Source organism: Equus quagga, chromosome 18 (assembly GCF_021613505.1).
Source record: "Equus quagga isolate Etosha38 chromosome 18, UCLA_HA_Equagga_1.0, whole genome shotgun sequence".
NCBI lineage: Eukaryota > Metazoa > Chordata > Mammalia > Perissodactyla > Equidae > Equus > Equus quagga.
In genome coordinates this window covers 12,891,995-12,906,793 of record NC_060284.1, presented here as the reverse complement: position 1 = coordinate 12,906,793, position 14,799 = coordinate 12,891,995, and the positions used below count along the sequence as shown (strand labels likewise).

The 14,799-nt window shown below is 39.0% G+C and overlaps 1 protein-coding gene across 1 annotated transcript in view; it reads right to left on the bottom strand.

The window, feature by feature from the left end:
* Window positions 1-7,527, bottom strand: part of ACADM (acyl-CoA dehydrogenase medium chain) — a 30,721-nt gene extending 23,194 nt beyond the window's left edge. The window contains exons 1-6 of the mRNA XM_046645391.1: window positions 7,377-7,527; window positions 4,800-4,887; window positions 2,151-2,248; window positions 1,966-2,035; window positions 1,218-1,318; window positions 505-585 (exon numbers count right to left, since the gene is read on the bottom strand). Coding sequence (XP_046501347.1) covers window positions 505-585; window positions 1,218-1,318; window positions 1,966-2,035; window positions 2,151-2,248; window positions 4,800-4,887; window positions 7,377-7,406 — 468 coding nt within the window. The 5' untranslated portion in view covers window positions 7,407-7,527. The remainder of the gene's footprint in view (window positions 1-504; window positions 586-1,217; window positions 1,319-1,965; window positions 2,036-2,150; window positions 2,249-4,799; window positions 4,888-7,376) is intronic.
* Window positions 7,528-14,799: the final 7,272 nt, after the last annotated feature.

The window sequence follows — 14,799 nt, the reverse complement described above, 5'->3', positions numbered from 1 at the left end:
ACATGTGAACTTAACCACTGCACCAAAATCCAATTTGAGTATTTCTCACGGAATTAAATAAAATCTACAAATATTCTCCCAAGTCACTCGGTAATTCGACAAATAAACTGATATCTTTTCAGTCAGTTTATTAGGTCAAAAGACTACTAGTTCAAACATCTACTATCATACATTCAATCTGAACTTCCCGACACTGAACTTCTAACAATGGAGCACAGTGCTCCATTAAGCAGATATTTCTCTCCTGAAAATAAGCTAGGAGATTATTATAACATTGTTCTGGCATCACAGAAACATCACAAGTAGATATCTATCTTTCTCCTGGAAATAAGCAAGAGGATTTTTATGATTCTTTCTTTTCATCACAGAAACATCATTATACCTAAATACGTTAACTTTTGTCTTAATGTGAGATAGCCATGTATACATTAGATTGAAAAGGAGAACTAACACCCTCGTTAGCTTCTTTAAGTGCGAAATAAAGCAGCAGCTGCACATACTCACACACATCAGTGGCTCTTCAGTCAACCTCCCCAAATACTTCTTTTGTTGTTGATCGTTTCCAGCAATAATAACAGGCATTTGCTACCAAAGAAAAGGGATATCAAAAAAAACCAAGATATTTTCATTAGGTATGTAAATTTAGAGTTACAATAATTCAAAACAAAAGAATTATTTTCCCCCAAAGGATAAGTCCAAAGAAGTAGCCTTTATTCTACTTCTAGAGCCAAAACCATGAGAAAATAAATCTTTTAATCCACGTACATAAAATAAAGTTATTTATCTGTATTATGTAAAAATCTACTGTAGCAAAATACAAAACTGAAGAACTAAACGTAGGATAAATTAGGATAATTATCTATGACCAGGCCTCCTCAGAATCGCTCACTAAATTTCAGCTCTGCCAGCAGTGGCAGCAAGCCACCCTAATCCTTCTCCTGAATGCTGGTTTTTGGCCTTGCCATTTGTTACCTAAGAACTGCCATTGAAGTAGCACCAAAATATACAGTTTTCCCACAAGGACAGCTAGGACTCCAAGTACTGCAGACAACAGGGCCAGAAAGATCAACTCTTGAAATAAGTGACTCCAGGCTTCGCTACAGAATCTTGTGTCCCTTTTTAAAGAACGCTGTGTTCCACCAACTAACCTAACCTAGCAAGAACTGTCTCATTAACAACAGCTCAGTTAGGCGATTAATTTTCTATAGGTAACTTACCCCCAGAGAATTTGCTTCAATAGCAGTCTGAACCCCTGTACATCCATAAGCCAATTCTTCAGTAATTAAACAGGCATCAAAAGTTCCAAGTCCAAGACCTCCTACAGTGTCAAAATGTTTTCAGAGCCCATTATAATATGCAATGCTTCTCAAGAGAAATAAAGGTGAACTATTGTAATTACTTCCAATATGACCTAATTGGTTTCAAAAGCAAATTTTCAAATACAGTATCTGTACCACAAGAAACTAACAAAGTGTTCTGGCTAGCACAGTAACAAATTATACCCCTCTAAAATAAGTTTTAAAAATTTCAAAAAATTATCTTACTATTTTTAACCTGGACCTATCTTCCTGTTTCAACTTGATTTTGTAAAAACTCGATTCAACTCTGCAAAAACTTAGACCCTTTAACCTGAGGAAAGGAATGACAATCTTGTAGGGAAAAAAAAGGCCTCAATAAAATGTAAAATCCAAGGTAGAATTAAAATGCAACAAATTGATCAACTCTAGATAGAGAAGTTACCAAGGTGTAGGATCAAGTTAAGGTTGGAATCAGCTATAAACAAGGAAAAATGCATTTAAGCATTGAGTACAAGGCTTCTAAATGCAGGAAAATGCTGAAGTCTGAACAAGGAGACAAAGGTAGCAAGCCATATCATGGCAACAAATATTTGAAAGAATGAGTAGAGTTCCACATTTTTTTCTTGTTCATACGCATTCTAGGATTAAAAATGGGAAGAAAGTTTACCACAACTCTCTGGAATGTGTGTATTCATTAAACCAAGTTCCCAGGCTCTTTTAATTAAGGGTACAGGGTACTAAAAGAAAAAAAAGATGAAGAAAGCCAGTCACATTTAAAATCTAGACAGTTTCATTATACAATCTTACAAAAAATGTAAAAGATTTTTCTCTCTTTAAAGAGTATATACCTACCTCGCCAGTTTTATCATATTCTGCAGCAACTGGCACTATTTCCTCCCTGGCAAATTTACGAGCAGTAGCTTGAAATTCTTTCTGCTGTTCAGTGAACTCTAAGGGAAAGTTATTAGGAAACATCAATAGGACAATGAGTTGAGGGAAAAAGTCCTAGGAAATCAGAATCTGGAAATTTATAATGAAGACTTCAACCTTTGATTAACCAGAAAGTCAAAGACTACTATGCTTTTGTACTCATCAAGATTTAACTGTACAATGTAAATAAATCTATGTAATTACAAACACCAAAGGAGATAGGTAAGATTTCTAGCTTTCATAAATGAGTAATAGATATAAACCTGAGTTTTTCTCTTCCGATTGGTGAGGAAAAAAATTTTTTTACTTATTACTAGTTCCTAAGCAGAGTTATCAAATGTTTACTAATACTGAAATGAAACTAATGTATAAGACATGCCCTGATCTTAGGAATCAATCCAACTAGGGAGATGAAACACACTCAGTGACCATAAACCATAAAAACCAATAATTTGTTCCAAAATATCATATAAGAATATCAATACCATAACTTCAATTTTACTCCTTTAAACTCAAGATAATTTAAATTGATAAATTAGCACAAAGCAATTGGTAAAAGTGGTGGGAAGGTTTCCCAAAAGGGAGTAACAACATAAAACTCTGCTGTAATGCTATACTAAGTGGTGTCCAAACAATTCAATTACATAAGATATAGGGTTGTATTATAAAATTAACAAAATCAATATGGTGGCTGGACTGAGGGCAGGAGTCAATCACTATTGACTTTTTTCAAATCCACACTATCATAGGGTTGTTTTCTTTTTCTTCTTTTTTTTTTTTTGCTGAGGAAGATTAGCTCTGAGCTAACATCTGTGCCAATCTTCCTGTATTTTATGTGTGGGTTGCCGCCATAGCATGGCCACCAACAAGTGGTGTAGGTCTGAGCCAGGGAACCAAACCCAGGCCCCTAAAGCAGAGTGCACTGAATTTAAACATCAGGCCACAGGGCTGGCCACTATCATAGGGTTTTAATGTGGTTGCATTCAATATCAAAGGATAGGTAAAATTTAAAAGACGTATAGGGTATTTTGGGCAACAATGAGAGCCAAAGCACAGAGGTTAAAAAAGTGCAAGAATGTTTAAGACTATAGTAATCATTTGTATAGGGATGTGAGAATAAATATAAAAGACATTAGGATTTTGATGTTTAATCGAACAGCCTAAAGACCAAATTTTTCATTTTATAGATAAGGAAACTAAAGCCCAGCTTGAGGAAATGATAGCCCTATAGTTTCACAATGAATTAGTTGTAAAGGTATACTTAGAGTTCCAGTCCAGTGTTCTGTACATCGCAACTTTACTTCTAAAATTGAGAGAGTCCATATCAAGGTTGTGGGTAGGTAAATGGTAGAGAAGGTAGGGATCTATTATGTATTATTTACTGAGAACTTACTTTGATCCAGTAACTGTGTACTATAGACTTTACATACACCATATAATTTAACCTTCAAATAAATCTTATATTATAAATATTACCCCCATTTTATAATAAAAAAGCAGATGCAACTGTCACAGATGTTACCCCTATTCCTTTACTTGAGCTTCACAATCTCCTCCTAAGTGCTTACATTATCTCATCCTCTGTCACTCAGGAACCACCAGATTTCTCCTGCTGGTCTCTGAGCACTGAGTATGGATCTGTATGTGACAAACTGAAAGTGGACAGTAATCGTACCAAACCAATGCTAATATCTCAGTAAGGAAGGAAAAAGATCCAGTGCTCCAAACTGCTATCCTCACATGGGTTGAAAATTTTCATTTAATTCTATTTAAAAAACTTCATAAAGAAGCTAACCATCTTAAAAGGTAAAATAAAAAACAAAGACGATAACCCTAGAGGGCTTTGAGATTGTCATTTATACCTGGGTGTGAGTTCATTATCTCCGCGCCTTTTAAGTATTTTTCTGAGAAGAAGCGAACTGAGAAACTGAGAACTGAGTTTTTAAGTAGACAAAAGGTAATAATTTTGAGGCAAGAAGCACGTTAGGAGGCAAAGGATGCCAAAGATAGGGATTATTATTTCAAATTTTTTCCCCAGGGTCTTCATTTTAGAAGGGAAAAGGGAAGGAAAATCTTACTCCTTTTCCCTCCAACACCCTCCAGCTCCCTGGTCCTAGGGCTGAGAACTACACCTAGTAACACCCAAACGGCAGTGCAGATATATTAAGGCCAAAACAGGCTTTGGCTTATTAGCAGGCACCTAGAATTGTGTATCTAAGATGTACTTAAGAGTTTGTTGCATTCAAATTTCTAAGGTGAAGACTATTCATATGTATCAGTAAATCTGTTAATTATTTTGGCCAACGTATTTAGGAAAAAGGGCAGGAATATATATGTGTGCCACTAACACAGATCTGTGCGTAGGGTACTAGAAAATGAGAAGAAGAAAATGAGATCAGGAAGAATGGGTGTGACTAACTGCGAGAAATCTGTGGAGAGTGACTTGTTCTACTCATTGGCAGACATTACTAAGTTTGCTTATAAACATATTCCAGACAAATACATATACAGAAGCGCATATATATATAACAAATATAGGTTTAAAGTGAAAAGACAGAACAAAACATATACCAAAATTAAATCCCAATCCTGGTTCACGTTGTGGGGCAGCTTTTGTATGTTGTAATCTCCAGTCAAAACGAGAAATACTTCTCAGGACCTGGAAAGAACAATTTTATTAAAGTAAATTTGATAAATTAAACATCAATCAAATAAGAGAATGCTGACAATTACAAGTGAGTATAGCAGCTTGTTTGACCATGCTCAAGAGCATAGTTTTAAAAGTCATTTCTTAAGTGCCTTCAAATATAATTTAATTTCTATGTTAAATAAGCAACAGATATTTGAACACCGATCATAATGTTTTTTTTTTTAAAAAAGCAATGAGGGGCTGGCCCCGTGGCTGAGTGGTTAAGTTCACACACTCCTAGGGGCCGGCCCAGTGGTGCAGCAGTTAAGTTTGCATGTTCCGCTTCCAGGTTTGCTGGTTCGGATCCCGGGTGCGGGCCTATGCACCACTTGTCAAGCCACGCTGTGGCAGGTGTCCCACATATAAAGTAGAGGAAGATGGGCATGGATGTTAGCTCAGAGCCAGTCTTCCTCAGCAAAAAGAAGAGGATTGGCGGCAGATGTTAGCTCAGGGCTAATCTTCCTCAAAAAAAAAAATTACATGCGCTCCGCTTAGGCAGCTCAGGGTATCTATGGTTCAGATCCTGGGTGCGGTCATGGACGGCTCATCAGGCCATGCTGAGGCAGCTTCCCACAGAGCAGAATAGAAGAACCTACAACTAGAATATACAACTAGGTACTGAAAAGAAAGTAAGTTCAAGGAAAACTGGCCAAGGTCACTCTATTAGGAAGTAGAACCAGGATTCTAACTTCTCTCAAGAGCCCACGCATCAACCACCTTGCTATACTGCTCTTTCAATTTAAGTCTCCGAGTTGGTTATCAGGTTCTATAGGGAAGAAAAACATCACACAAAAATCAAGCCAAAAACTTGACTCCTCCTAAATGTGTGTTTAGACACCACTGCACAAAAACCAGACCTCACAAAACAGGTAAAATGGTCTGCTGAGAGACTTTAAATAGGGAATTAGTGGACTTAAAATGATTTTTAAATGTCAGTTTACATGTGACTTTACAGGAAAACGTGTTACGTAAAACAAAGTACAAAGGTAGCTACAGCCAGGGAATAATGCCCTTCAACCCATTAATTAGGTAGAAATGTTAGCCATTTAGAGAGGAGGCTCAGTAGACATAGAAGATAGAAATAGTACATTATTTGGAGTTAGAATTGCTGAATTTGAGTCTTGACCCCGCAACTACTTTTAAGAACTTGGAATAGTTACAAACTTATTGTAGCTTCTTTTCAAATCTGGAAAATGGGGCTAATCTTACTACACAGTTTGTTGAGATGATTAACATAAGATAATGTCTTGAAAACATAATGCCCTATAAAAATTGGCTTTATTACTTTGAGTTCTCTGCCCAGAACAATGAAATTCCAAATCTCCAAAAGACAGCAACTTTAATTAAGCATCAACTCTGCAATAACAGCACAACTATAATTAAACACTTTTGCATATTTCCTAGGAACATAAGAGTCTTAGTTTTATGGGAGTGTCAAAGAAGAAACACAGAGGCATAAATTTTCTGAATGGGGTTTACCTATATCCTTCCTTAGAGAAATTAAGAAACCTCTTTTTTTCTGGTGTCAAAGTTAAAAATCATTTTTAAAATCCCCCAATTTCTGCCTTCAGAGCCCATTAACTTGTATAGCAATGACAAATACTGGGCAACAATATATTAGAATTATACTGAATTCTAAAACTACTACTTTTCTGATCAAGGACATAACTTTATTAATTATAAGTGACATTTAAATGGCAGTTTTGAATATATCAATAATATTTAAGATAGCAAAATACATCTAGTGACAGATAACTTAGAATCTCTAAGTCACAACACTAGAACACAGAGACAAGCGTCAAGGAAAACTCTGCGGTAGATTTTTCTTTTACTTTTTTTTAACTTACGCAACGTTGAGCGTCCTCCTCCGAATTACAAAACCAAAAGCGCATTCAACACATTAAGTATCCCGAAGTGCACCTGCTCCATTTTCCTATCCCGTGACTTCGGAAGCACCCAAGATCGGACTATCTGAATCCCGCACAATTAATTACACAACGACATCTACTTTATGACTTCCTTCTTGGGCTGAGGACCGAGAGCCGGTATAGAGAGTTTTCTCGAAGAGACACTATGCCAGTTTAGCAAAAACAGGACGGTGGTTCTGAGATCCTGCCCAATTCAGAGACGGCTGCACTTCGGACAGGGTGGGATTCCTGGGGGAAATTTTTAGAGGGTTCCCGGGCCAGAGACAGAAAAAGGTTATTCTGAAAAGTGGGCGCCGCCGCTACAGGGAGCGGCAGCAGGAAGGAAGATGGACAGAGAAAGCCGGGGATGCCCCGGAGCCCGCAGGGAGGCGAGGAGGCGCGAGCTCGGCGAGGGGCGCAGAGGCGGACGGCGCCGGGCGAGGCGGCTCTTCCCCAGCACGGCGTCCCCCGCTGGGCCCCCCACCCCCACACTCGGCCAACACCACAACTTCCGTGCTCCCCGCAGCCCACCGACCCTGCCTTTGCCCTCACCCCGCAGCTTCGCCTCAACACGGCTGCCATGTTGACTGCCGCCGCGGCTCCTCACTCCCCAGCCCGCAGGACAGCCCTGAAACTGCGCAGCTCGGCCGGCGCCGGGCGAAGGGGACGCATCTGGCCCCGCCCACATCCTGGGCTCGACCCCCGCGCGGGTGTGGGCGGGGCCCTGGGAGGGCGTGGTCACGGCCGGAGGAAGGGGCACGCAGGGAGGGGGAGGGGCCGAGGGGTGGGGTTTGCGGTTTAGCGACCCCAGCACTCGGTGACCTCGCCAGCGCTGTCCGGGCGACCTTGGGAGCGGTTCTGAAGCGCCCCTGGAGCCCCACTGGTCCCGAGGGTGGTCCCCAAACAGGCTTCGCTTCCCTCTGGTCTTCTGAGTTCAGACGCCGCGCCCTCCGGGGAAGCCGAGGCCCACAGCGGTGCGGAGAGGGACCCCCGGGGCCTCCGGGCGGCGGCGCGGCGGGAGGGGGAGGGCGGGGAATCTGGGGCAGAGTGTGGGCTCCGGCCCAGGCCGGGCGGGAAGACGCCTTTCCGGCCGTCTGCGTTGACCTTCACCCGGCGAGCACGGTGAAGCCCTAATCGTTTCTGCTGTAAGGATTCAAAGTACACTTTACTCTCAAACGCTGGACCTAAAGCGAAAGGATGTTCTGTGCTTCAGAGAACTTAAACGGGAATTTAATCACTTAGGTAAATTCCATCTTTTGGAATATTCTCGAAGATTATTACTGTGCACGTGCGTGGATGAGGAGAGGGTCCTTGGAAATAAGGGTGCCAGAGGAGCCTATCTAAAGCTCCTGGCTGAGCGAGTGAATGTTGGAAGTGAATGTCTGCCTGAAGAAGTCTCCTTAAAGACACCCTCCCTTCCAGTTAGTGCCTGAGTTCGGAGATGATAGCTGTGAGGTTACAAAATTGGAGAATTTTTAAAGCTGTCCTGGTTTGGATATGTATTTGTGAAAGCTAATAAAAGCCTAAATGCAAGCCAGGAGTGTGCATGTTTTTCATAATTCCCAGCACTTTTCATTTTTATTGTTGCCGTCTTAGTTTTGGCCCTCGTCACTCACCCCTAAATCTTGCTACTAACTTGTGTAATCACTTTTGCCCAGTAAAGGTGGCCCATAATCTCATTCTGATTTAGCTGTTTAATTTCTATATCCTGTTATTGGACCCCCCCCCCCCACACACACACACACAAGAACCTTCCACTTTGTCCTCTAGGAATTTATAGTGTATTTTTTCAGACTGGGTAAAAGGCAGAATGTTAAGTGCTAAATTCAAAGTACAAGTACCAGGGAAATTTGGAAAACGAGGACTCAAGTTTGTTCTGGAGTGAGCCAGAAAGCCTTCAAAGAGGTAGGGAAAGCACAAAATGGACTCTTAAAGATGGAGAGGATTTGGCTATGCGTGTCTTTTTTTCAGTTTCTTGTTCTGAACATTTTAAACGCAGAAAAGATGAACAAAAAGTACAAATCACACACATGCCCATCACCTAAAAAAAGTGATAATATTGGTCATATTTGTTTTATTTATATATGTGTACATATGTGTGCACATACGGGTGTGTGTATTTGGTTGTTTTGTGACAACCATAAGTTGCCAGACTTTAGGACTCTTCACCTCTAAATACTTTAGCTGTACATCTCCTTCGAGGACAGTCTTAACATAGCCACAAAACCTGTATCACACCTAAGAAATTAACAATTATTCTCTAATATCGTTTAATATTCAGCCGATATTTAGATTTCCTCAGTCTCCAAAATGCCGTTTGCATGTAATTTGTTTTTGAACCAGGATCCTATCAATGATTGTCTATCGTAGTTGAGTTTTAACTTTAGTCTCTTTTAATCTAAAACTTTTAATCTAATCACTTTACCTTCCTCCCCTATCATAACTTTGCTTTTTTTTCTTTAACAAACGAAGCCAGTTGTCCTGAATAATGTCCTAGTTCTGAGTTGTCTGATTGTATTTATTTTTGCTTCTCGACCTTGTGTTTTCTATAAACTGCAAGTTACTAAAGGCTGGAGTAGTTCAGATTAAACCTGTTTGGCAAGGATACTTTATACGTCCTGTGTAATTCATGTTGTGTCACATTGTGTATAATTTCAGGGTTGGCCCACTGTTAGTAATGATGAATTTGATGTTACGATTAAGGTGGAGACAGGCAGTTCTTTCTATGGTAAAAGTGTATCTTTCCTTTTACGATCAAGTAATCTGTAGGACGATATTTGGCATCATGTCAAACAATCTTTCTCCTAAGTTTTGCCCCATGGTAGACATGGAATCAACTCTTAAAAGATACCTTTTTATTAATTGCGCACTGTTCCACCAAACTTTTACTACATTTTTAGGTGAAGAAATTCAAATATCTCCCCAGTGTTCCTTCATTCCTTGCCACCTCCCCCTAACTCATAGGAGTATGAAATAAATGACAGGCCATTCTTTAGGCTAGTGATTCTTAACCTGAGGCCCCTGAATCACCTTAAGGTAGATCTGAGATTCCTTTGGAATTAAATGAAAACTTTTGTATGTATGCATACATCCCTGGGGAGAAGATCCTCACACAGGTAGGAAAGTAGGAGTATATGACCTCAGATGCCAATTATTTGGTAGATGTGATGGAGGGAGTACATAGTTGGAGGTTTTCTTCTGATCTCTTTCTCAAATAGGAAGTCAGATTATCAGCAGAGAGTGAGGAAATGTTGGAAATTCGAGGAAAGAGTGAAAAATTATTTTGTAAGTGTAGACTTATTTCCTCTTTCCTTAAACTTCCTGTGAATGACGATGTGAGGGAGTGAGGGGCAGTGCAGAGATGGTTGGTGCAATTCATTGGCATGCCTGGTGAGTCTGAGAAATTAGTGAAACTAGAATATTTAGAGAAGGAACTGAAAAGATAGAAGGTAGTAGTCAAGTGAAGGAGGTGCAGTTATATTAAGGATGAGCTCTAGGGTATCATCATGGGAGTAAGTAGTTGAAGCAAAGCAGAGGACAAGGTTATTGTAAGAAAGAAAGTCAAAGAATTGAGAGCCCGGCTTAATGGAAGGATCGTCTCTGTGGATATTGAAATTATTAAGAATTATGACCATAGTTAAGACTTGGTAGTGTGGGAGATCAGAACTTGCCGTCCCAAATGTGTCTCTTCGGCCTGATTATTTTTAAGAATGAAAGACTCAGAAAGAAACTTTGTCCTTCCCACTAACTGCCTAAAAGAATTTAAGATAGAAGGCCTGTTTCAGGAAGGAACTAATACTGTAAGATAGCTATAATAAAATAAAGCAGGTGTGGTAGACAGGAAGGAACCTAGCCCTCCCCATGTCCCACTGCCTCTGCAAGGCTTGGTGAACGTTTATTTACCAAATGTTTGCTTTCCTATCTCCATGTGAATTACCTTACTTCCCTTTCAAGTCCCAAACCACTACCCCCAAACATCCTCTTGTCTTTAGCTGAAGGTAGTATTTAACGTAGTGTCTTTGGCCATTTTGAAGGGTTACTCAGTTTTCCTGGGTTTCTCCCATGTGTACATGTTATTAAACTTTGTTTGATTTTCTCCTGTTATTCTGAATCATGTCAATTTAATTCTTAGACCAGCCAGAAGGACCTGGAGGGTAGAGGAATGGTTCTTCCTCCCCTACAGTAGCATCTGTATTTTTTGCTCTGTCAGTTAAATCAGAAAAAATGTTGATAGAGTTGTAATAAGAAGCCATCATGTTTGGTGCAAAACAACATTAACCTTTTTGGTACCTGATTTTTTTTTCCATTCCTTTGCCCCTGGGCGTGCTTAAGTCTTTGTCAACCTTGGCAATGAAAAACCAGTTTCTCATCCAGTGACACTTCTGTTTTTAGAGCAAAGGTCATACTTAAAAATTGTTGATCCCACTTTAAGCACTAGGTGTAGCTATTTGGCTTACATCCCAGGAACTAATCCTTATGGTGAGGTTTTCTCTCTTACAGACCTCTGTCTCCTACGTTCCATTATCTTCCACTGTCTTCCTTGTTCTTAGTCACTTTGCCTATGCTAAACTCACCTTTGTTAACCCTGGATCTCAGCAAGCTTCCAAGGTGACCATGAAACTGAAGATGAAGGAGTTAAAATTTCCCTGGATTAGGGAAGTTTTTCCCTGTGCCTTGTACCCACAAGGTTAACGTGGGAAACACCCAAAGTTTCTGTTTGCCTTGTAGAACAGCAGGAAGATGCTGATAGGAGGAACTTGCTGACAGCCACCTGCCTGACTAAGCATCTTGCAGGAACATTGGAAAGTCGAAATGACTGATTGTAAACTTTAGACATCAAAGACTGAAAATCCACCATGTGCAACATGTAGAACAGACAGTCACGTCTGTGCAGAGGATTCTTAGAACTTTAGCCCCCAAGGTCACATTCTCCCCTTCCCCTACCTGCCAGATAAATGAACTTCATTACTTACAGGATAAGATTGCTGGAATCTCTGTAAACAAGGTACCAGGCAACTATTTCCAAGTGACTTTATTCCAGAAAGTCCCATCTTTGTTCCTGAAAAGCTGTCTTGTCATATCTGAGCTTGGATGTTTCTCTCAAATATGACATTCCAGTCAAAGCCTTGGTAATATAACCAATGTATGCTGTTATAAGGAAAAGAAATTCTTATTGAATTTGTGCAAATAACTAAATTGCAAAATAACCATACTCACTCACTCACTGAGTTTCCAAATTCTGGAGGGATGAGGTAGGGAGAAAAAGATAAATGTTTGAGTTCTGCTCACAAAAGTATAATTTCACCAAATTGCTAGAAATCAGAGTTAGCATAAGAGAAACGAGGAAGATATTTCCTTAAATCTGAGAAAACAAAACAAAATAAAGATTCAACAATATTTCAAACAAAAGCCACAAAAAATCATCATCCTCATCAGTTCTTACTGTCCTGTATAATCGATTCTTGATCTTAATCTTCTGTTAGCAGTTTTATGAGGTCATCAGTTTCTTTGTTAGAGTTCTGTAATTTCTTACCCAGTTCAGTTTTACAATCTGAAAGTTTATTAGGAACCCATGCTCTAGAGTAAGCACCAGAGTCCTTTTCCTGAATTTCTCTGAAGATGAAATATATTTTGCAAAAGCACAAAGCATCAGAGTAAAACAGCAACTGTCTGCAAATGACAAAAAACTCAAAAGGGCACTTGACAAAGAAACCTGGCTACTTCCGTGACATACAACACTTCCAGATAACTAAAATTATGGCTGACAACGAGGACAGATCAGAATTTTAGGAATGTTATATAATTTAAAACATTTATGTCAATAGCATTCACTCACATAATACCACCTAAGGAAGTTTATCATTACTTATTTGACAATGCTTCCCAAGTAATTTAATAGACCAAATAAGCCTTATTAATTTAGTATTTTCCTCCTTATAGGAAGAGAGAGCAAATTGCTTTGAGAAGTCTCAGGGGCCCTCTGAAAATCCTCAGAGAAATCCTCTTACTTCTTTCAGGCCAAAAGAAAGCCTTTATTCAGGACTTGAATATTTTTTTGAGGGAGAAACTTGTCGAAAATATCAAAAGATTTTAAAACACTTTTTCAAATAGGAAACAACGCTCACTATGAAACAATGCTCAGATATCTATCCAAAGTGGCAACAGAAACAGTCAAGAGCGGTTAAAACAGTCAAAAAACATTAAGAGAGAGCTCAGTCCTCCTGAACATAGGAAATTATTTTAGGAAAACAGATTTTCTGTCTTTTAGGTAGACTTAGAGCAGGCCAAAAGTTCAAGAAAATTATCCTTTGAGAGAAAACCAAATTTTAAGTTCTGCACCAGCTTATTTTTAACATTAAAACTCGTTTACTTAATTGGATTTGCTTTAATCTTAGCCAACTTGACCAGGCATAAAACTCCTTTCTAAATTTCTCTTTCACAAACCTTCTACAACTTTACTTTTTACATTCAGAATTTGTCCCATACTTGCTTTCTTCCCTTCTAGTACTTTAGGACAAATTTATCTTTCTTAACCCAACAAACAAAAATACTTCCATTATTTATACCCTCTTTACTGAAAACACACATTTTTACTTTCCTTGAATACAGAGCTGTTTTCCTTATTAATTTCAGTTGCTTTAATTACATATATTAATTAGAATTTTTAAACCTTAACACTCCCTGTAAAAACTAAAAAACTAAGCAATTATGAACCACCTTTTATATCAGTGCTCTAAACACTTTTTATAATTTCTAGGAACATGTTACTTCACAGTAATAAAACACGGGCATGTTTACTAATAGACCCAAACATCTTTTAACCTTTCTACAATAAGAAGCCAAAAGCAGATAACTTAGATACATTTAGCAATAATGTTTCAGTGTTCCATCCTTTCCAAAATTGACCCAGATACTCAACAGATGTTTATCATTTAACCTGTCTTGGCAAAACTCAAGATTGTTGCCAAAAAGAATTTGGAAGCTGTTTTTTCCCCAAGTATACAGACCATAAAACAATTGTTGGTCCCTCAAACTCTTATCCATTTTTGTCTATTTAAATCATTTGTTTCCAACAATTATGTTCAGATTACCCACAAAAACCTCATGAGATATTACACAAAATTAGCTATCACTTAAAGTTATTATTTTGCTGATGAGTTTCTAACAGACAACATGGGCTTATTTGACTAGTAAACCCAGGCTGCATGCCTGCATCATATCCAAATACCAACAACTCTAAGGACAAGACTATTTCAATCAAACAAACTTAAACTTTCATTTACCAAAAGTTAATTCACATCATGTTAACTTGAAAGACATTGGGTTAATTTCTATTACATTTAAAATTTATGTAAGTGCTTACTTTAAGCCAATTAAACAGAGCTCTTGATTTTGGCCATACCATCTACAGGTAAAGTACCACACACATATAACATACATATAGACACACATACACAGAATCTCCACAACTATTGTTTTAAAATTACTACCAGGGGCCAGCCCGGTGGCACAGCAGTTAAATGAGCATGTTCCACTTCAGCAGCCCAGGGTTCGCCGATTCGGATCCCAGGTGCAGACATGGAACTGCTTGGCAAGCCATGCTGTGGTAGGCATCCCACATATAAAGTAGAGGAAGATGGGCATGGATGTTAGCTCAGGGCCAGTCTTCCTCAGCAAAAAGAGGAGGATTGGCAGCAGATGTTAGCTCAGGGCTAATCTTCCTCAAAAAAAAAAAATTACTGCCAAAACTCACCAGTTATGAATCCAAATTTTGTTTTGAGCCTTTTTACTAATATTTGTAGAGAAGACACTCAAGATGCTAGATTTTTGGCAAGCATGCTCTTATGTCATTGTTTCCTTTTTCCCCTTTTATTTTTCCTCAGTTTTAGGAATTAGTGATAGGCTAGATAGTCCCCAGAGGATTTGAAAGCTCACTGAGGTAAGGGAAATCGGTAGAACCTGAACCACCTCTAGA